Source organism: Gekko japonicus, unplaced genomic scaffold (assembly GCF_001447785.1).
Source record: "Gekko japonicus isolate JY-2015 unplaced genomic scaffold, Gekko_japonicus_V1.1 scaffold507, whole genome shotgun sequence".
Classification (NCBI taxonomy): Eukaryota; Metazoa; Chordata; class Lepidosauria; order Squamata; family Gekkonidae; genus Gekko; species Gekko japonicus.
Window position 1 is genome coordinate 277719 of NW_015172020.1, and position 20412 is coordinate 298130.

At 48.3% G+C, this 20412-nt stretch overlaps 1 protein-coding gene across 1 annotated transcript in view; it reads left to right on the forward strand.

Moving 5' to 3' along the window:
- ZNF185 (zinc finger protein 185 (LIM domain)) overlaps positions 1 to 18997 on the forward strand; it is a 49634-nt gene extending 30637 nt beyond the window's left edge. Inside the window, exons 2-10 of the mRNA XM_015420489.1 lie at positions 3021 to 3102; positions 5934 to 6069; positions 8175 to 8249; positions 9096 to 9164; positions 10570 to 10608; positions 10709 to 10777; positions 15101 to 15160; positions 16644 to 16721; positions 18910 to 18997. Of these exons, the coding sequence (XP_015275975.1) occupies positions 3078 to 3102; positions 5934 to 6069; positions 8175 to 8249; positions 9096 to 9164; positions 10570 to 10608; positions 10709 to 10777; positions 15101 to 15160; positions 16644 to 16721; positions 18910 to 18997 (639 nt within the window). The 5' untranslated portion in view covers positions 3021 to 3077. The remainder of the gene's footprint in view (positions 1 to 3020; positions 3103 to 5933; positions 6070 to 8174; positions 8250 to 9095; positions 9165 to 10569; positions 10609 to 10708; positions 10778 to 15100; positions 15161 to 16643; positions 16722 to 18909) is intronic.
- The last annotated feature ends 1415 nt before the right edge of the window (positions 18998 to 20412 follow it).

A 20412-nucleotide genomic window follows, 5' to 3' on the forward strand; every position in this document is an offset into this window, starting at 1 on the left:
GGCTCTGCAACTTACCTGGCTGCTTCTTGCTCTGACTGAGGGCTGCTGGGAGAAGGGGGTGGGGCTTGTTGCATGTGCCTGCCCCCTGGGCTCTTTACTGCCGGAGCTCCGCTCCTGTGCGCTCCTGCAGGAAATGACCCCTAGTGTGCTGTATTCTGCATTCAGCCACCCACTGATTTCAAAGCCAGGACAGTGTGTGTTCTTTTGTTTAGAGACCTATGAGAAAAACATCATTGTCTTGTAACAGGTAAGGCAACATTTCAGAGTACAGCTCTGTCACGTCATTGTGTGAAACAGCTGGCCCTGTACTGTAGGAGGTTTTCGTCTTTATGCGCACAAATTGACAGTAGGGATGATGCATCAGCGCCACATTCCAGAGAGAGAACGACACCTCTAGGAGCGCACGTTCACATTTTTAACAAGGCATTTCTCAACAAGGCAAAAATGGGGACAGTGGTTTACAGGGACAGAGCCCAGAAAACTGAGGCCACAAATAGTGACGGTCAGCTGGAATGAATGACCATTCACAATGCAGGGTCTGACCTACAAAATCACAGATTGTCTGATCTCACCATCCTGTCTAACAACAACTACATGCAGAGAACTCCTTGGTTCAGATTTCAGCTCAGCCAGGAATTCTTTGGGCAACCGGGCTTGCATTTTACAGGGTTGTTCAGGAAAATGGCAATTTTTTTTGCTTTTCTGAACTACACACCTATAGGGTTTGGGGATGGGAACAAACTAAAACTACGAGTAGCAATAAAAATGTGTTTTTTTAAAAAAAAAGAAAAAAAAAAGAAAATGGCATTTTTGTAAGTAACCACTTCCTAGGCAAAAAACAACAACAAACCCAACAACAACCATATGCAATTCTGCAAAGTATTGCCCACAATATGTCAGCTTTGTGCATAGAAGGTCCCATGGCCAAACATGAGACATCAGTGCCATAGCTAGGATCTTGAGTCCAGTAGCACCTTAAAGACCAACAGTCTTGGTCCAAGGTATAAGCTTTCAAGAGTCCAAACTCCCTTTGTTCTGAAAAAGTGAGCTTCGAGGAGCTACGGGACTCAAATCTCACTCTTCTTCTACTGACCAACATGGTTACCCACCCATCTGAAACTAACACAGTTAGGATCTGGGGACTCTCAGACAAGATATGTACAAAGAACAGAAAAAGAGTTTATTCTGGAGTAGGTGAGTCATTCATCTAGTCCTGTATCTTCCTGACTTGGATATCCCAGTCTAGCCCAATCTCATCAGATTTTAGAAGCTAAGCAGGGCCGACCTTGGTCAATCCTTGGATGGGAGACCACCAAGATACTCTGGGTTGCTACACAGAGTCAGGCGGTGAATGGCAAACCACCTCTGAATGCCTCTCGGCTTGAAAACCCTCTGGGACCGCCATCAATTGGCTGTGACTTGACATCACTTTCGACCCCCATCACCTGCCCTGGAGGCTCACAGCAGCAGTACAGGTGCCAAATCCTGTACAGGTGCCAAATCCTGTACAGGTGCCCACCCAACCCCACTGGTATTCAGAGGGATCATGTCTCTGAACATGGAGGTCCTGTGTCAACACCACGACTGATTGCCATGCAGTCTCCAGAGTCTACCAGGCACTGCCTGTGACCTGCAAACATTATTTCATTCCAAATGCATTATTTCAATGCTGGCTTCATGTTTAAGTGCACACGTCCCGTCCCTTCCTCCCCTCTCCTGCCCCAACCAAGCTGCAGACACAGTTATTGGTATGCTTATCATTTCCGTCCTTGCACCCTATATTTTACATTTTGCCTATCTAATAACAGTGGGGAGCGTCTCACGCCCATGCTAAGTGAGCTGACTATTCTTTGAACTGGATCTTGTTTTGAACTGGCCTCTCTTTGTAACATCCTCCCCACCACCTTTCCGTGGTGTACATAAAATTAGATTGATGGATTTGCACTTCAATGCGCCTGATGAAGTGAGCCCTAACCAAAGAAAGCTTATGATGGAATGAATTTCGTATGGTGTCGCCAGAGTCCTGTTTGATATTGTCAAGATGCTGCTGCTCTAATCAGGGAGGGACCTACATTAAGAAACCTAATGTTTTAATAAACCTAGTGCATACTGCAGAAGCCTACTTCAGTCCTGGGGCAATTCGCCTCTGCCCTCTCTATTATGCAGCCATACCATTGGGGACCAAACCATCCAACACATGTCCTTCTGAGCGATGACTATCCAGTGAAGAATAGAAGGGCCCCAAGCAAAGTCCCCTTAGCAAATCCCCTGGGAATATGGGTGCTACGTCTGCTTCCCCCGGGTGATGTTCCTAATTCCACTAATAACTTGAATGGCCAGGTTGTTGATGGGCGCCCCTAGGTGGGAGCACACCCGACCTATGCTGAAAGCGCTGCACTGGCTCCCTATAGCATACCGGATTCGCTTCAAAGTGCTGGTGCTTACCTTTAAAGCCCTACATGGCCTGGGTCCGACATACCTGAGGGACCGCATTTCCCCACATATTCCCCAAAGAGCACTTTGGTCGGGGTCACAACACTGGCTGGTGACCCCGGGCCCTAAGGAGGCCAGGCAGGCTTGCAACAACGAGGGCCAGGTCCTTTTCAGTGGCGGCTCCTGTCTGGTGGAACGAGCTCCCGGAGGAGATCAGGGCCCTGCTGCGGGACATTTTGCAGTTCCGCAGGGCCTGTAAGATGGAGCTCTTCTGCCACGGCTATTACCACCACCACTCCTCCATAGAGTGGCACCGCCGGAGGACTGTGTAACACCCGATTGTGGCCCTAGTCTTCTCCTCTGCTACGCAAAATGCGGGAGTTCTCTCTTCTCTTTTCTTGCATCCTGATAGAATTGCATTTTTAATTGCTTTTATCCATTTTATATATTGTATAATTTATATATATATATATATATGCACTTTGTGCTCGTGTAAGCCGCCCTGAGCCCGTTTGCGGGAAGGGCGGGGTATAAATGCAATGAAAATAAATAAATAAAATAAATAAACGTCTTTCTTTCCTCCCCAGCTGTACCTGCTGCTGAAAACTTTGGAAGTGGAAGCGAAAGGAACCCACTGACCCACCATGCTGTCCCTCAGCTCTATGAAAGGTAATGGATATTGTTGAGAGTTCCCCATGTCCCCGAGTGGCAAGGAAATCCGAGAATAGTACAACAAGCGGGAAGATGATAGAGCTCAGGAGACTTGTGCAGTCTTGGCAGGATCTGCTTGCTTTAAGAGTACATAAAGCAGAGAGATTCCTCCAGCTCTTCCCACTTCTGTGGAGAATTAGCCTCTAAGGAAATAGATAGGGCTGAGATAGGGGAGTGTGTGTGTGTGTGTGTAATGTCTGCCCTGACCCAGATAGCCTAGTCTAGGCTGTTTTCATTAGATCTCAGAAGCTAAGCATGGTCAGCCCTGGTAAGCATTTGGATGGGAGACCACTGAGGAAGACGGAGGCAGGCAATGGCAGATGACCTCTGAGCATCTCTTGCCTCGAAAACCTCATGAGGGGTCTCCACAAGTCAGCGTGGACTTGACGGTCCAAAACAAAACAAGCGTAATGTCTGTCTCTTGCTAGTGTGAGGAAATCTCCAGAATTCTCAAAAGACAGAGCAAAGCTGTCCTGTGTTGTGGGTAGTCAGTCTCTGAGTCTGGATTCAGATTCCCCGGACTTTCTTTTTCTCACGCACAAAGCACTGACCTCGCCCTTGCAGGAGAAGACATCTCCGGATCACCCTTGGCTATTCTGTTGGCGATCCTTTGACAGACCGCTGAAGGTGACACCCTCATTTAAACTGCAGGCTCCTGCATCCTCAGTTTGCCTTGGATTCCTGTGAAGGGAGTTTAACCCTTTGGCTTCCACTGAGATTTAATGGGGGGAATGTATGCTTTTAAAGGATTTGTCTTTTCTCTTTTAAAAAATGAATAGTAGAGTGGGTGGTGGTGGTTTGAGCCAGTTTCAATAGCAAAACCCAGTGAAGGCCAAAGGGTTAAACCCGCTCTCCTTTTCCTGTACAGTCCCTAGGCAAATTGAGACAGCACAAGCCTGCAATTAGGTCAGAGCAAGTTCTCTGTCTCCTCTGTCGAGCCTTGCTTTGGCACCAACAACCAGGGATCAGACATATTTTGTACTAAGGGAATTTGCCTAATTGCATTTGACTGTAATAGCTGGCATTTTGGAACATTTTGAAAAGTGCATGGGTAAGTGGAACACATCTGTCCAGGAAAGGTGCTAGGAGAAAAGCAGCCCTGAAGCTTAGACAAATGGATAGTTCTAGCTCACATTTGCTTGCAAACACTTACGTTATTAACATTCCAAGTTATGGATGCTCTTGGGGGGGAGACCTCCTCAAAGAGGTAGATGTATTGATCTTGGCAAAGTTGATCATTAACATAAGACTGGGTTTAGAATCAATGCAACATTCCTGTGTCTAAATGGAACTTCCAGCATTTATTCATATCCTGTCCTTCTTTGAAGGACCTCAGTGGTAATAGCTAGATGGGATGGTCCAACTTTGTTCCTTGCAGCAACCTTATGAGGTAGATGGAGCCGAGAGAGAATGACCAGCTTAAGGTAGTCCAGTGGGCATCATGGAGTGGAGACCTCAACCCAGATCTTCGGAGTCCTAGTTCAGCATTCTTACCACTGCATCACACTGGGGGCCAGTAAGAATGGCTGGTGGAGGTGTGGGGAGGGCAGTGATGGATAAAGCTCCTCCCCTGCCAGTCCTCTGGGTCATGTTGGTGCCTTACTGGGTCTGGAGTAGTATAAAAAGTCCCCCTGCCCCAGGAGGCTGCTGGGCTTATGCTCGGTAACATGATGCATGTAATGTTCACCCTAAACAGGGAGAGAGGGTGATTTCCCCAAGGGCGTGTGATGAATCCATGATGGAGGTGGGATCTGAACCCAAGACCTGAACCCAGGCTTCTCTCTCTTCTCTCTGCTAATGCTAGGATCGTTCAGTGAAATCACAAACAGTAGATGCAGGCAGGGGTAATTTCATAGGAAAAGAGGTGCAGGAGCTCATTAGCATAACTCATTAGCATAACTTATTTGCATATGCTACACCCCCGACATCACCAGAAGTGTGTCAGAAGGCAACACCCACCGCTCAGGCTCCACTGGACTGTTTTGGATTGCTAGCTACTGGGGGGGGACATGCAGATCTGTCCTCACAGAGGAGGGAGAGCTTGTACCTGAATAAAACTTGGTCTTAAAGGTGCCACTGGACTGTTTTGGACCGGGATGGGGGGTGGGGGGAGCTCTAAAACTTACCTGGCTGCTTCTTGCTCTCACTGAGGGCTGCTGGGAGCAGGGGGTGGGGCTTGTTGCATGTGCCCACCCCCTGGGCTCTTTACTGCCGGAGCTCCGCTCCTGTGCGCTCCTGCAAGAAATGACCCCTGGATGCGGTGCACACGAAATGAAGTAACTTCTTCACAAAGTGCAGAATTAGCTTGTGGACTTTGCAGCCACATGAAGTGGTAGAGATGGCCCCTGCCTTAGACAGCTTTAAAAGGAAGTTTGGCACATTCACAGAAGATTCCCCACCCACAGCCGCTAAATGGAACCTCCTTAGAGGCAGCCTGCTTCCAAATAAGCAGATGCTGGACAGCAAAAAGTGGAATAGGATGATCACTTGTAGGCTTCCTGGCTTGTCATGTTGGAAACAGAATACAGGACGCAAAGTGCCTTTGGTCTGATCCAGCAGGGATCTTGTTCTGGGTTGTTATGCTTTCAAGGGCAACAAAATAGCTTGTTGAACTACCCGTGTTTCCACGAAAATAAGACACTGTCTTATATTTATTTTTTCTCAAGAAGACACACTAGGGCTTATACCACAAATGCATAGAAATCCTGCTAGGGTTTATTTTTGGGGTAGGTCTTATTTTCGGGGAAACAGGGTAGCTGTCCACAACTTCTCCTTTGTCCATTCGATAGATGGCACCACTGTACCCAGCGAGGAAGACCGGAAAAAGATTCTCACCCAGATGAAAGTGAAGACGACACTTAGAAACGACAAGAGCTGGATCCAGAAGAAGTCAGACTCAGAGGAGGAGAAGAATCATAGTCCATTGTGAGTAGAAGCATCCAGCTGCCTGATCCACTCAACAGGATTTACACCCATGACTGTGGCTCTGTCTGCCACAACTGGGGCTCTATCCCTTGAGAAGCTGCCCAGTGATAACATCTCCATCTCCTCCGACATTGCAAAGAAAAGTTCTCAAGGGAACAAATAGCATACCTTGCGTTGTGTGTGCTGCCATGGTATACAAACAGCCCTGCTTACAAAAGAAAGCAGTGACTCGCCAGACAATAACTTCTGGAAGATATTGGCATGCCATTGACCATCTGAAGCAATGAAGACAGTTCTCTGAAAGCACAGGCTTTGCCAGGATCATGGACTCCCCACTCACTCACCTGTTCAAATTGCTCTTAGGGTCATACTGGACGTGCCGGAGATCACTGATCGTCTTGTCCGGTGGTCCCCAGCATGGTGTTCTCTGATGTGTTTTCTGGCATTCACTTGCTTCTTCCATAAAGCGCCTCCTTCCCAAACCACAGAACCAATCCTAACTTTCCTCCACCTTTCCTCCAGCCCAACTTTCCTCCACCATCCTAACTTTCCTCCAGCCCCTCACATCGGGGGCAGCTGGGAGCACCTATCCAAAAAACAGAGTGATGCGTGGATTGGAGGCTCCCAGCATTTTTATAGCAGCCTCCCATAGCGGCCATTTTGTAATTAGCCCCAAGCTCCCGTGGCAGCCATTTTGTGGGTAGCACCCCCTACCCTCTCTCAAAATTCTCAGTGTGCCCACAGACTCAACAAGGTTGAGAGGACCCCCAGTCTTCTCAAGGCAAATCACAGTTGCTCATAGACCCAATTCAAAATGGTTTAGCCCTTCCACCCCCACATGATTTTGCTGATCAGATTCACCCATCCTGCGCACGATTAACTTTTTAAAGGGGAAAAAAAGAGAAGGTGCTCATGTTTTACATTTTTAAGGACTAAAACAGCATGAGTAGACCGGTTTTGATTTGTGAACCCATGGAGGTAAAAGGGTGACATACTTCCCCATGCGACCCCAATCTGACTTGGGATCATGTATTGGTATATCTGGTATGTTTCTAGGAACTCAGAGTAGGGCACACATTTCTTTCTTCACATTTTATCCACACAACAACCCTGTGTGGTAGGAGAGGCTGGGAGAGAATGATTGGTCCATGGCCACTCAGTGAGCTTCATGGTAGGGTGGGGATTTCACACCCGGGTCTCCCAGGTCCTAGGTCTGACTTGGGACCATGTATTGGTATATCTGGTATGATTCCAGGAACTCAGAGTAGGGTACACATTTCTTTCTTCCACATTTTATCCACACAACAACCCTGTGTGGTAGGAGAGGCTGGGAGAGAATGATTGGCCCATGGCCACTCAGTGAGTTTCATGGTAGGGTGGGGATTTCACACCCGGGTCTCCCAGGTCCTAGTTCAACACCTTAACTTCAACACAACATAAGACCACAAGAGAACATAAGAGAAGTCAATGTTGGAGCGGGCCAATGGCCCATCCAGTCCAACACTCTGACACACAGTGGCCAAAAATACCAGGTGCCATCAGGAGGTCCAGCAGTGGGGCCAGGACACTAGAAGCACTCCCACTGTTGCCCCCCCTCCCAAGCACCAAGAATACAGAGCATCACTTGCCCCAGACTGAGAGTTCCTATCAATACCTTGTGGCTAATAGCCACTGATGGACCTCTGCTCCATATCCAATTCCCTCTTGAAGCCGTCCACGCTTGTAGCTGCCACTACCTCCTGTGGCAGTGAATTCCATGTGTTAATCACTCTTTGGGTGATTATAACTGAGTTCCAAAATATGCTGGGAAGAGCTGCTTATGGAACTTCCTGAGTTTTTATCTGTTTTTACCCTTAGATTGAGGGTATCTTGACCATATAAATATATATTGACTATATAAATAAATAAATAGCCAGATAGAACCCTTCAAGCCAAGTAACTAACTCAAATTCTGTTGGTCTCCAAACTCTCATGCCACACGAACAAGGCTTGTTTACCAGGAATGTTGGTGCCCAACTCAACAAGAGCAAAGTGTATCTGACCAGGTTTGTTATTGCGCTGATATCTTTCTTTTATCTCTCTTCTCCCCTCCCCCCTCCTATCAGGCATTCACCTTTAAGGAGCAGGAAGACCAACCAGAGATCGCCTGTCTCAACCAAAGTTTCGCCTCTAAATCACAGGTGATTGTGGGCATCTCGTGGACCTCACCTCATTCATGATTGGAAGAGATCTATCCGTTCGTGATGCTAGATATGGGGTGTGATAGCAGATGTCTACCAATCCTCTAGTCCTGTTTGTTTGCTTTTTGAGGAGTAGGATGGTATTAGACAGTTGTCAAGATCTGTGTTCCCTTTTCTAGACGCAAAATCAGAACCAGCCCAGGGGTTTGCTCTGGGCCCTTTGTGCTTTTCTACTCTGCGCTTCTGGACTACATATTTATCAAAAGAGCTCTCCGGATTGGAATGTTCCCTATTTTAATGGGAATGTTATGATGCCGTGTGCCGTGAAGGGATTATGTTCTCTAAGCTTCTGCATAGCCTAATGCTTATTTAATGGCCTTTGATTTCTTTCTCATTGTTCAAGAAGGAAAACATAACACGCATACCTACACACCAGGTTATCCGTCATGCAACAAAGCTTTCTCCTGCCCCACTGAGGCACAGGACGGCCATCACTCAGTGGCAGAGTATCTGCTTTGGATGCAGAAGGCCTCAGTTTCAATCCCCGAGGTCTCTTTCTCATGTAGCAGGGCTGGGAAAAGCCTATGCACAAGCCCTTGGGTGATGGCTTACCTGTCGGAGGAGGCTGGGCTGAGCTCGGTAGCCAGGTGTTCATATGCTCTGTTCAGCAGCCAATAGCCCCACAACCTTCCAGCCATCAAAGGCTGGTTATTGAAAAGTTTATCTGAAAAGTTTATCTCTTGACGCAGCACCACAGCATTCCCTTTCTGCCATGCACTTGCGATGCATATCCTGCCCTCATGTTAATATCCTTATCCTGATGGTATTGCTCTCCTGTTCTCCCAGGGCAGTCTTTGAAGAGCTGGCTGCTCAAGCCGAACAACCATTACCGGTGGCCAGCAAACCTCCCAAAAAGTAAGTTGCCCTTTTCATTGCCAGAAACACACTACAGCTTAAAAAGGGGGGGGGGGAGAAAACCTCCTTATATCTAAAGTATTGTTTGGCTTTGCGTATTGTATCAGGGCATTTCAGTCTGTGCTTATTGTTATTCGCCGCTGAGACCACCGATATGTATTTTTTTCCCCATGTCTTGATAAGCAAGTTGGCCAAAATGTAATAAGTCATTGCATGACAAAGTGGACCGGTCTTCAGTCTTTGGCATATGAAGAATCTTCACAGTGCCCCGCAGTCTCTTCCTCCTATGGAAGTTCCCCCGGCTAGGCAATTCATCGAAGTGTGGCCAGGTTCCATTGAAAGTTTTGTAGGCAGGCACACAAAAAAACCACCACACTTTATGGTCTAGACTGTAGACAGGGTGAGGCACAAGCCTTGCTGAAAGAGGGGTAAGTGTGCATGTGCTTAGCACATTTCCCTTCTAAAACAGAGACAAAAGAATTGCAGTGGCTATGCTTCAACACTGATAAGAAGCAGCGCACAGTCTATAAAGAACAATCAAAAGTAGTCCTGAAATTCAGGGACGCTGGGGATCTTATAGTTGTACACAGCTTCTTTTTTTAAAAAAAGTGGCAATAAAGGTAAAGGTTTCCCTTGCTTGAAAGCCAGTCGAATCCGACTCTAGGGGGCTATGCTCATCTCCGTTTCCAAGCCAAAGAGCCGGCACTGTCCGAAGACTTCTCCGTGGTCATGTGGCCGGCATGACTCAACGCCAAGGCTCATGGAACGCTGTTACCTTCCCACTGAAGTGGTACCTGTTTATCTACTTGCAATGTCTTGCTCTCGAACTGCTAGGTTGGCAGGAGCTGGGGCCAGAGACGGGAGCTCACTCCGTCACACGGCACTCGGGTCTCGAACTGCTGAGCTACAGACCTTCCGGTCTGCAACTCAGTGACTTAACCTCTGAGCCCTCTTACTCTTCAGTACAAACAGTTCATGCTCTAACAAAGTTCTTACTATGAGTATTGAGAATAAAATGTAATGATTAAACTTTCTGAAAACAATAGAGGTATTTGGAGATGGCATGGGTACTGTCCAGTGGGAGCTTGTGAGATGTGAGTAGCCAGTCTATGGAACACCATCATAGTGGAGATGCAAGATGTCTCCTTGAACACTTGGAAAATGCAGGTATCCTACAACAACAGTACTTTTTTGGAGGTGAATATCTGGATTCTTTCAGCAACTCAGAAGCCCCTGTGGATTCATTTCTCCAAAGCTGTATGTCTGGAGAAGTCCAAAGACTTGCTGGGGCATCCTAAGCAGACATACCCTTCTGTTGATGTAATTCCATTTAGGAAGGCACTGTTAATGCCTCTGTTATCTTTTTATCCATTTTGGAAACCATTTGTTTCTGTTTTGCATTCAGGTCCCACAACACAACAGCATCTACCGGTTATCTCATCAGGTAAATGTACCAAACTCGAAAGGGCAAGGAAGGGGTTGCATCCTGCTTGTGATGGGAAACGTGTCTCTTGGAGTTAATTTACCTTCTCTCTTCCCTGTAGAGGAGTTTTTACCAAGACTGTTGATACGAGTGCTCCTTCAGACACAGTCTCCAATGGCTCAGACAAAAGGTCAGTCTGGTGCGCTGCTCCCTGATGGTTAGCAGCTTTGTGTATTTGGTGTACTTGGGTATCCTTATAGTTGTGAGATTGCTGTCTGAATGACTGCTGTGATTGAATTCCAGAGGTAGGGTTGCCAGGTCTCACCTTCGTCTCAGCAGGGGGCTCCAGCCTGGCTCCCAGGGTCTTCTGGCACACATGCAATGACATCACCCAGAAGTGATGTCATTTGGGAGACGCTCTAGCATTTGGGTAAAAAACCTCTATGGTGGCCATAGAGGGGTTTTTTTACCCAAATGCTAGAACGTCCTCCAAACGATGTGCCCAGGGCAATGATGTCACCTCCAGGTGATGTCATTGTGCTGGGCACGTCAGGCGTGACGGGGCTCTTCGGAGGTGGGGCACCCCCCGCCAGCCAGCTGGCCAGTGGCAGATTGGGGGCCTCGAAAGTGGGGGGGAACCACCCCCATCAGGGGGGATGGCAACTCTATTCAGAGGGTAGCCATGTTGGTCTGCAGTAGAACAGCTCGGTTGAAGTCCAGTAGCATCTTAGAGACCAAGAAGATTTTTTGGCATATAACCAGGGCTATTTTGGGGCAGGAACACACAGGAACGGAGTTCCGGCTGGCTCCCAAGTTGGCCACGCCCAGCAGGAACTCATTAGCATAACAGGTCACACCCAAGAGCAGAAACACATTACATTAGGGGTGTGTGGCCTAACATGCAAAGGAGTTCCTGCTCCAAAGAAAGGCCCAAACAATGTCAACAAAATAAGAAGCAAAAGGTGGGTGTGGCTGGATGACCACACTTCTGGTAACATGGTTGTGTGGCCTAATATGCTAATAAGCTGTGCTGTCAGGGCTGTGGCCTATTATGCTAATGAGTTCCTGCTGGGCTTTTTCTACAAAAAAAGCCCTGCATATAACTTTCGAGAGGCCAAGCTCTCTGTGTCAAATATGTCAAAGCTGTGGTATCTGACGAAGGGAGTGTTGACTTTCAAAAGCTGATATCCTGGTTGGTCTCTAAGCTGCGACTGGATCCGAATCTAGCTGTTCTGTCACTGTGGGGAGTCAGGAGGCCTTTGACAACAGAATATGAATGTCCCTGAATGCCTGTAAGTGATTTCTCAACGGGAGGTAATTGTCTGGAGATGGTATCCTGATAACTCCCTTATTCAAGGACCGATCAGAGCCTGAAGAAAGTGGCAGTCAATGGGGAGTTAGGGCTTTTGACCACAGAACAGTTTATGTTCCTTAATGGCTGCAGATGTTTTTCTCAATGGGAGCTGATTTTCGGGAGATCGCTTCCAGGTAGCCCTCTTACTCATGGAGGTATCAGAGCTGGGAGAGGGGAGAAAGCCAATGTGTGTGTGTGTGTGTGTGTGTGTATGTGTGCGTGCAGGGAGGCACAAAGGCAATCTGCAACTTAAGTCTGGATGCAACACAGACAGAATCAGAGACAGAGACATGAATTGATTAAAAAGTGAAGGGTGTGCATGAGTCCATTTGTGTCTCTGTCAATGAAGCACATATTACAAAGATACAGGGTGGGTGGGAAGGAGTCTCACCTTAAAGATGAACGGATGCTTATGCTACCATAATTAAATAAGCGGGAGCCCCACGGCACTTTACAAACTCACCCATTTCCAGGGGTCATTTCATAGAAAAAGAGGTGCATGAGCTCATTAGCATAACTCATTAGCATAACTTATTTGCATATGCCACACCTCCTGACATCACCGGACGTTTGTCAGAAGGCACCACTGGACTGTTTTGGATTGCTAGCTATTGGGGGAAGGGGCATGCAGGTCTGTTCTCGCAGAGGAGGGAGAGCTTGTACCTGAATAAAACTTGTTCTTTAAGGTACCACTGGACTGTTCTGGACCAGGGGGAGCTCTGCAACTTACCTGGCTGCTTCTTTCTCTGACTGAGGGATGGTGGGAGCAAAGGGTGGGGCTTGTTGCATGTGCCTGCCCCCTGGGCTCTTTAGTGCCGGAGCTCCACTCCTGTGCGCTCCTGCAGGAAATGACCCCTGCCCATTTCTATTCTACCCTAAGCTTCTGTGGTGAGCCCTGACCTGGCTGGCCCAGGCTAGCCCCATCTCATGAGGTCTCAGAAGCTGAGCAGGGTCAGCCCTGGTTAGTAGATGGATGGGAGACAGCAAAGGAAGTCCAGGGTTGCTATGCAGAGGCAGCCCATGGCCAACCACCCCTGTGTGTCTCTCCCCTTGAAAACCTTACGGGGTCACCGTAAGTCAACTGTGACTTGATGGCACTTTCCACCAGTGCCAAGCTTTCACAGACTAGCCTACACTGCACTTCATCAGATGCATGGGCCCTCACGAGGCAGACATACATCCATGAGTTTTTGAAGGGGGAAAGGAGTTGGAAACGGCAGGATCAAAGGGCCATGAACTGCAGGAACCACAGGGGGAAATGTAATAACATAAAATTCAAATGTAATTAAGAAAAGTATAGAGGACTGTATCCTACCTGAGGCTGGAGAAAGTTCCTCCAGCTAAAAAGCTTAAGTGGCTCTTCTTACTTCTGCTGGAGACAGAGCCACTTAAGTAGGAGGGAAGACTCCTTAGGCTGGAGGAAGGTTTGAAACTTGGCTCAGTGCAGTGATGGAATGCAGGCCACTCCACCTGATGCATCTAATGAAGTGGGCGCTAGGCCACCCGAATGTATACCAGAACACAGGGGTCAATTCGTAGAAAAAGAGGTGCAGGAGCTCATTAGTATAACGCATTAGCATAACATTTGCATATGCCACACCCCCTGATATCACCGGAAATGTGTCAGAAGGCAACACCCACCGCTCAGGCTCCACTGGATTGTTTTGGATTGCTAGCTATTGGGGGGGGGGGACGTGCAGATCTGTCCTCGCAGAGGAGGGAGAGCTTGTGCCTGAATAAAACTTGGTCTTAAAGGTGCCACTGGACTGTTTTGGACTGGGGGGCTCTGCAATTTACCTGGCTGCTTCTTGCTCTGACTGAGGGCTGCTGGGAGCAGGGGGCTCTTTACTGCCGGAGCTCCGCTCCTGTGCGCTCCCGCAGGAAATGACCCCTGCTAGAACGTATACATTTGTTTTTGGGGTGCCAATAGACTCTTGCGTCTTTTAGTTTGCTCTGCCTGCTTCTGCAGACTACCCCATGACTATTCTCTGGGATTAATCTTTCAAGGGCATCTAGACTCCTTTTTGCGTTTGGCACAACGGAGTGATACACCTGCACCCCTTGAATATGTATAGGTCCCCAAATTTCCGGTTTGCTCTCCTCCAAAGAAAACCAACCCACTTAGAACACCTAGGTTTGAGTCCAGTAGCAGCTTACAGACCAACAAGATTTTTGGGATATAAGCTTTTGAGAGTCAAAGCTGCCTTTGTCAGGTACAAAGATCGGACAAAGGGAGCTACCAGGGCTTTTTTTGTAGAAAAAGCCCAGCAGGACCTCATTAGCATAATAGACCACACCCAACAGCAGAAACGCATTAGCTTATTAGGGCACACCCCTGACAACACATCTCATTAGCACATTAGGCTCCCCCCCCATGTTACCAGAAGTGTGGTCATCCAGCCACACCCACCTTTTGCTTCTTATTCTGTTTACCTTGTTTGTTGTCAAAACCCAGGGCTTTTTTTGTAGCAGTAACTCCTTTGCATGTTAGGCCACACACCCCTAATGTAGCCAATCCTATTGAGTTTCTGCTGTTGGGTGTGGCCTATTATACTAATGAGTTCCTGCTGGGCGTGACCAACTCCGGAGCCAGCCGGAACTCCGTTCCTGTGCGTTCCTGCCCAAAAATAGCCTGGGAGCTACAATTCTTAAAAGCTTATACCCCAAAATCTTGTTGGTCTATGGCTGCCAACCTCCAGGTGTTAGCTGGCGATCTCCTGGGATTACGACGACTGATCTCCAGGTGATCGAGGTCCGTTCACCTGGAGAAAATAGCTGCTTTGGAAAATGGACTCTATGGCAGTGTACTTGCTGAAGCCCCTCCCCTCCCCAAACCCCACCCTCCTCAGGCTCCACCCCCAAATCTCCAGGCTGGAGCTGGCAACCCTGTGTTGGCCTCTAAGCTGCTACTGGACTCAAATCGAGCTGTTCAACTACAGACCAGCAGTGCCACCCTCTGAAACCCAGGCCGAATTTCCTCCCAGAACGTCCCATGACATGGGACAAACAGGGAAGTGTGTAATGCCGTGATCCAGACCTCAGTTCTTTGAAACGGCAACCTATCCAGATCGCTCGTGACATGATGGATGTAACTTTAGGCAATAAGCAGTGTGGGTGGCCCGAGTATATCTGACGATCTTTGGGTATTTTTGCTTCCAGCGCCAAGAGTGCCAGCTCTGCTCCTGGGTACAAGATGTCAACCGAGGAGTATAAGAAACTGTGAGTGTGCCAAGAGGGGTTTTCTGCCCACTAATGAAGGAACCCTAGGCAGCTGCGTCGATCTCCCTGGATCAAAACAGGCACATGCCAGAGAGCCCTCAGATTACTCATCGTGATCCTCTGAGTTCAAAGAGCAGTCTGAGGACCTGGCTTAAAATTTGTTCAGAGAAGAAAAAGGAGAGATGCACTTCAAACATAGTAGAGATAATTCTCCTTTACCTAAACAGCTTCCTATAGCCCCGGGATATATAACCCCGTGGTATAATCGTTAGAGTGCTGGGCTGGGATCCAGAAGACCCAGGTTCAAATCCTCCCACTATCATGGAGATTGCTGGAGGGTGACTGTTGGCTAGGCTTCCTCTCTCAGCCTCATGGACCACACAGGGTTGTTGTGAAGGGAAAATGGAGAAGGGAGAACAATATACATCTTAGAGGAAGGGTGGGATAAAAATACACCAAATAGTCCTCAAAGCCCTTCCAAGGCCGAGATTAATCAGTGATTGTACCTGCATTCAGATGTAACAACACACTATGCTTTTTCATTAGAAGAATGAGCCTCTTTCTCTCAAACCACAGTTTGCTATCATGTCTCTGAAAACCATAGTTTGCTATCATGTCCAAACCACAAACTAAAGTTCGTTTCTTGACTACAAACCAGGGTTAAGATACAGTTAATCCTGGTTTGTAGGCGATTTAATCCTGGTCTGAAATCTTGATTTGTAAGAGACAAGCCGTAGTTTGTGGCTCAGATGCCATGAGAAGTTCTGGTTTGTTACAACTGCGGGGGGAGGGGGGAGCACAAATACAAAGAAAAGAAGAAAACTAGTGGTGCAGTGGGAAAAATATTTTTATTATTTTTCACGCAAAGATCCCTAAACCGCAAAGTCTTCAGTTGCTGAGAGAAATCAAAAGGTGGAATGAGAGAGACTGAGGGCTCCCAAGGCATGTTCTCGTAACAGCAAATTGTGGTTTGTTCTTATGTCTGAATGCAACCAATGGCTGGCTTCAGGCCGCCAGAGGGTTTCTCACCTGAGGTGAGATTTGAACCAGGGACATTCTCACCTTCTTAGGAACTAGAAAACACTAGTTCAGGGGATTGCATGGCAGTTAAAGAACCATTTGGGGGCTTGAGAGGACTACTGCAAGAGAAATTGTAGTGGTTAGTGGACGATGTGCAGGCCCTATTACCAGCTGTTGACTCCAGCGTGATCTTTCAAAGGAAAGTGAAAAAGTTGAGCCATTCTAAGAACCCGTGTGGTACTCATAATCTAGGCCTGTGAACCTGTGGAAAATGCAATTCATATATCTCCACCAGCATGGATTGGACATACATGCACAGTGTCAATACTTGTAGCTGTCGAATGCCCCGGTCATGTCATACGCTCTGCTTAATGCACTTTGCTCCCTATCACTGGTTTGGGGGCTACTGCAGAGATGAGATACCTAGCCTTGACCTGCCTCTCCTTTCCTGTCTGTGCTCCAGAGCTCCCTACAATGTCAAGCGGGACACAGTGCCAGTTCACGTGGATTCCCCCGTTTCTCCAGATGAGCAGCAAAAGAGGTATCTGGTCACAGTCACTGCTCCTGTGCAAATGTCTGAATCATTAATGTGGTCAAATATGGTTGAAAGGAGCTCTTCCCCCTCCCCCTTTCCACTCTGATATTTTACTGGGGTAGAAAGTCCCATGAACAAAATGCTTCCATATGGGCTTACTTCTGTACCCTGAATCTGGGCTGTATCAATTCAGAGTGTGGGTGGGGGCTCACATGGTGAAAGGCTCTGCCATATTATATAATTTCCTCCATGTAGAAATCTAAACGTTAGGGATAAGGACTGCAGTCTGGGTGGAATTTGGGGGGAAACTCTATAGCAAAAACGGTTTCTACCATAGAGTTTTTGCCCAGATACCAGAGGATCACCTGGATGTCACTGGCGTAACATCACTCCCAGTGTCCCCTCTAAGCTGAGTTAGTGTGAGCTAGCGCACAGCTTTTTAGCCTCCGTCTCACTCATTTTGGTCTTAGCTCAGGAAGGAAGCTCAGAGCGAACTAATTTATGCAGAAGTCAAATTGCTTCCTCGGAACTTTAATGCCACTAGCTCACAAAGCGGAATTTTTGCTCACAAGACTCCACAGCTTAGAGGGAGCATTGGTCACTTCCTGTGCGACACCAGCTGCATGGCCGGGGTCTTCCTCTTTCTCCTGGTAAGTCCCCCTGCTGGCCAGCTGACTGGCAGCTGGGGGACGAGGCCTGGTGGTGGGGACCCCCGCATCTGCCAGGGGGTCTGGCAACCCTAACGCCCATGCAGTTTATGTACTGTGTCCAAGTTGGGAAAAGACACGTGTAGGTGGGGGTGGGTCAGAGCCATCACATTCTGTCCCACTGTCTCTTCAGGGTGGTCCTCTAGGTATGGTCCCTTCTGAAAAAGTCACAGACAAAAAAGAGGGCAACAGTTGTACAAACGCTGCATACGTTACTTTGCGCGCATAGATTTACATGTAATTAACATATTTAAACTCGCCACACTCACGGCCAGCTGTGCTTGGAGCGGAGCTCGGCGCCAGTCACGCCAGCATTGACAAAAGGTTCTTCAGCCTTAAAAACAAACCAAAAAACCCCCCCTTCAGCTGACTTTGCTGGACAAAAGCAGAACCTCAACCTGTCTAAGGATAGACCTCAAAAAAGAGGACTACTCTCTGGGGAAGAGGACATCTGGTCCCCTCAGCATGGTCCCCTGTACCTCAGCGTCTATGTCCTCCCTCCTTCCAGGCTCTTTTCTGTCAGCCTAGTTCTAACATTAGAAGTTAGTCAGGCTGGAGCATAAAGTGTGTGTGGGGGGAAGCGGTCCGTGGCCAGCTCCTCTAGGGTTGCCAGCAAGGCTCCCTCTAAGATATGGAGTCCTATGAGCAAAAATTCTACTTTGTGAGCTACTGGCATTAAAGTTGTGAGCAAGTGATTTGGCTACTGCATAAATTAGCTTGCTCTGGAGCCATCCTTCCTGAGCTAAGACAAAAAAATTAGAAGTTAGTCAGGCTGGAGGATAAAGTGTGTGTGGGGGGAAGCGGTCCATGGCCAGCTCCTCTAGGGTTGCCAGCAATGCTCCCTCTAAGATATGGAGTCCTATGAGCAAAAATTCTACTTTGTGAGCGACTGGCATTAAAGTTGTGAGCAGGCGATTTGGCTACTGCCTAAATTAGGTTGCTCTGGAGCCCTCCTTCCTGAGCTAAGACAAAAATGTGTGAGCCAGAGGCTAAAAAACTGTGAGCTAGCTCACACTAACTCAGCTTAGAGGGAACACTGGTTGCCAGCCTCCAGGTGGTGGCTGGAGATCTCCTGGGATTACAATTGATCTCCAGGCGACAGAAATTTCACCTTGAGAAAACAGCCACTTTGGAAAGTGGACGCTGTGGCATTATAGCCCATTGTCAGTCCCTCCCCTCCTCAAACCCTGCCCTCCTCAGGCTCCACCCACCCAAATCTCCAGGCATTTTCCATCCTGGAGATGGCATCGCTCAGCTCCTCACATTTTTTAGCCTTTCTTTTTACTTGTAAAACTGAGACATTCCAACATACTCTGAGCTATTGGGCCTGACACAAATGGGGGCAGGCTGATGTGTGAATAAAGCATATGGCTGCCCGTCTTGGCTAGTTCGCCCTCGAGCCTGAGCAGTCGGCCCCCGGCTGGGGCACTGATGTCGGGAGTGGTCCTGTCAGAAGCCTGTGACCTGCCTTTCCCCTTCCCTCGCAGGACTGAAGCTGCCAGCAGTGTGCTCAGGCACACAGCCCGCAAGGAACGCTCCTACGTCCTTTCAGCTGCGAAGAAGAGCAATGGGTAAGTCTGAGGGGTGGAAAGGGGGGGAAGCCGAGAACAATAAGGGCTGCAGCTTGAGGCCTAATCCAATTCAAGACCAGCTGCTGTGCTGAGTCTAGCGGGGTGTAAAAAATGCCAGCAGCCTTCTGTTTTGATCTCGAACGGGGGCTTCCTCTTTTGAGACATTTTAACCTCCACTCCCGCCCAGGTACAAAAGACGTGTTGCATCGGGTGGACTCCAGGTTTGCAAATTTCCTGGAGATTTAGGAATGGCGTCTGGGGTGTGAGCTTGGCAAGGATGTGGTGCCACAGAGTCCACCCTCCGAAGCAGCCGTTTTCTCCAGAGGAACTGAGCTCTGCTGTCTGGGGACCAGTTGTAATTCTGGGGGGGATTCCAGGTAGGGATGCCAGCCTCCAGGTGGGACCTGGGGACCTTCCAGAGTTATAGTTTATCTCCAGGCTGCAAGGACCAGTTCCCCTGGATAAGGTGGATTCTTTGGAGGGTGGAGTCTATGGCTTCCCAACCTGGATTTGGCAACCTGGCCCCACAATCCCCCACCTGGCTCCACCTCGATGTTGGCAACTAGGGTTACCAACTCCAGGTTTGGAAATATTTGGCTATTCCAAAGGGTGGAGCCTGGGGAAGATGATTTTGGACAGGGGAGGGACGTCAGCCGGGTACGGGACCATAGAATCCACCCTCCAAAGCAGCCATTTTCTCCAGGGGAGCCGATCTCTGTTGTTCTGCTGTTAATTCTGGGAGATTTCCAGGCCCCACCTGAAGGTAAATTACTAGAGTCCCGTGGGACTAGTGACAGTGATACTGACAAGGTGCTGTCTGAATGTAAACCTGCGCTCGACGTGTTGTTTGGGTGAAACATATTTTTCTCTGAGTATTGTTTGGGTCCGATGGCTCAAGTGGTTAAGATGCTGCACTGCAGGCTGTGGAAGGTCAGTAGTTCAGCAGTTCGAGACCCAGGTGCCGCAAGATGGAGTGAGCTCCCGTCTCTGGCTCCAGCTCCTGCCAACCTAGCAGTTCGAAAGCAAGAAATTGCAAGTAGATAAATAGGTACCACTTCGGTGGGAAGGTAACAGCGTTCCGTGCGCCTTGGTGTTTAGTCATGCCGGCCACATGACCACGGAAATGTCTTCGGACAGCGCTGGCTCTTCGGCTTTGAAACAGAGATGAGCACCGCAACCCTAGAGTCGGACTCGACTGGCTTTCGAGCAAGGGAGACCTTTACCTTTTTATTGTTTGGGTGAAATATATTTTTTGATCATATCTGATACCAATATTTAGACAACAGTATTGAAAAATATAAAAAGACAAAGAATAAAGCATAAAACTGTTCTACCATAAAGACATATTTATTGTACGCAGTGATATATATTTTTGTGTGCCCATCTGAAGACTGTCAACTCTGCTCCAGGTGGGGCCTG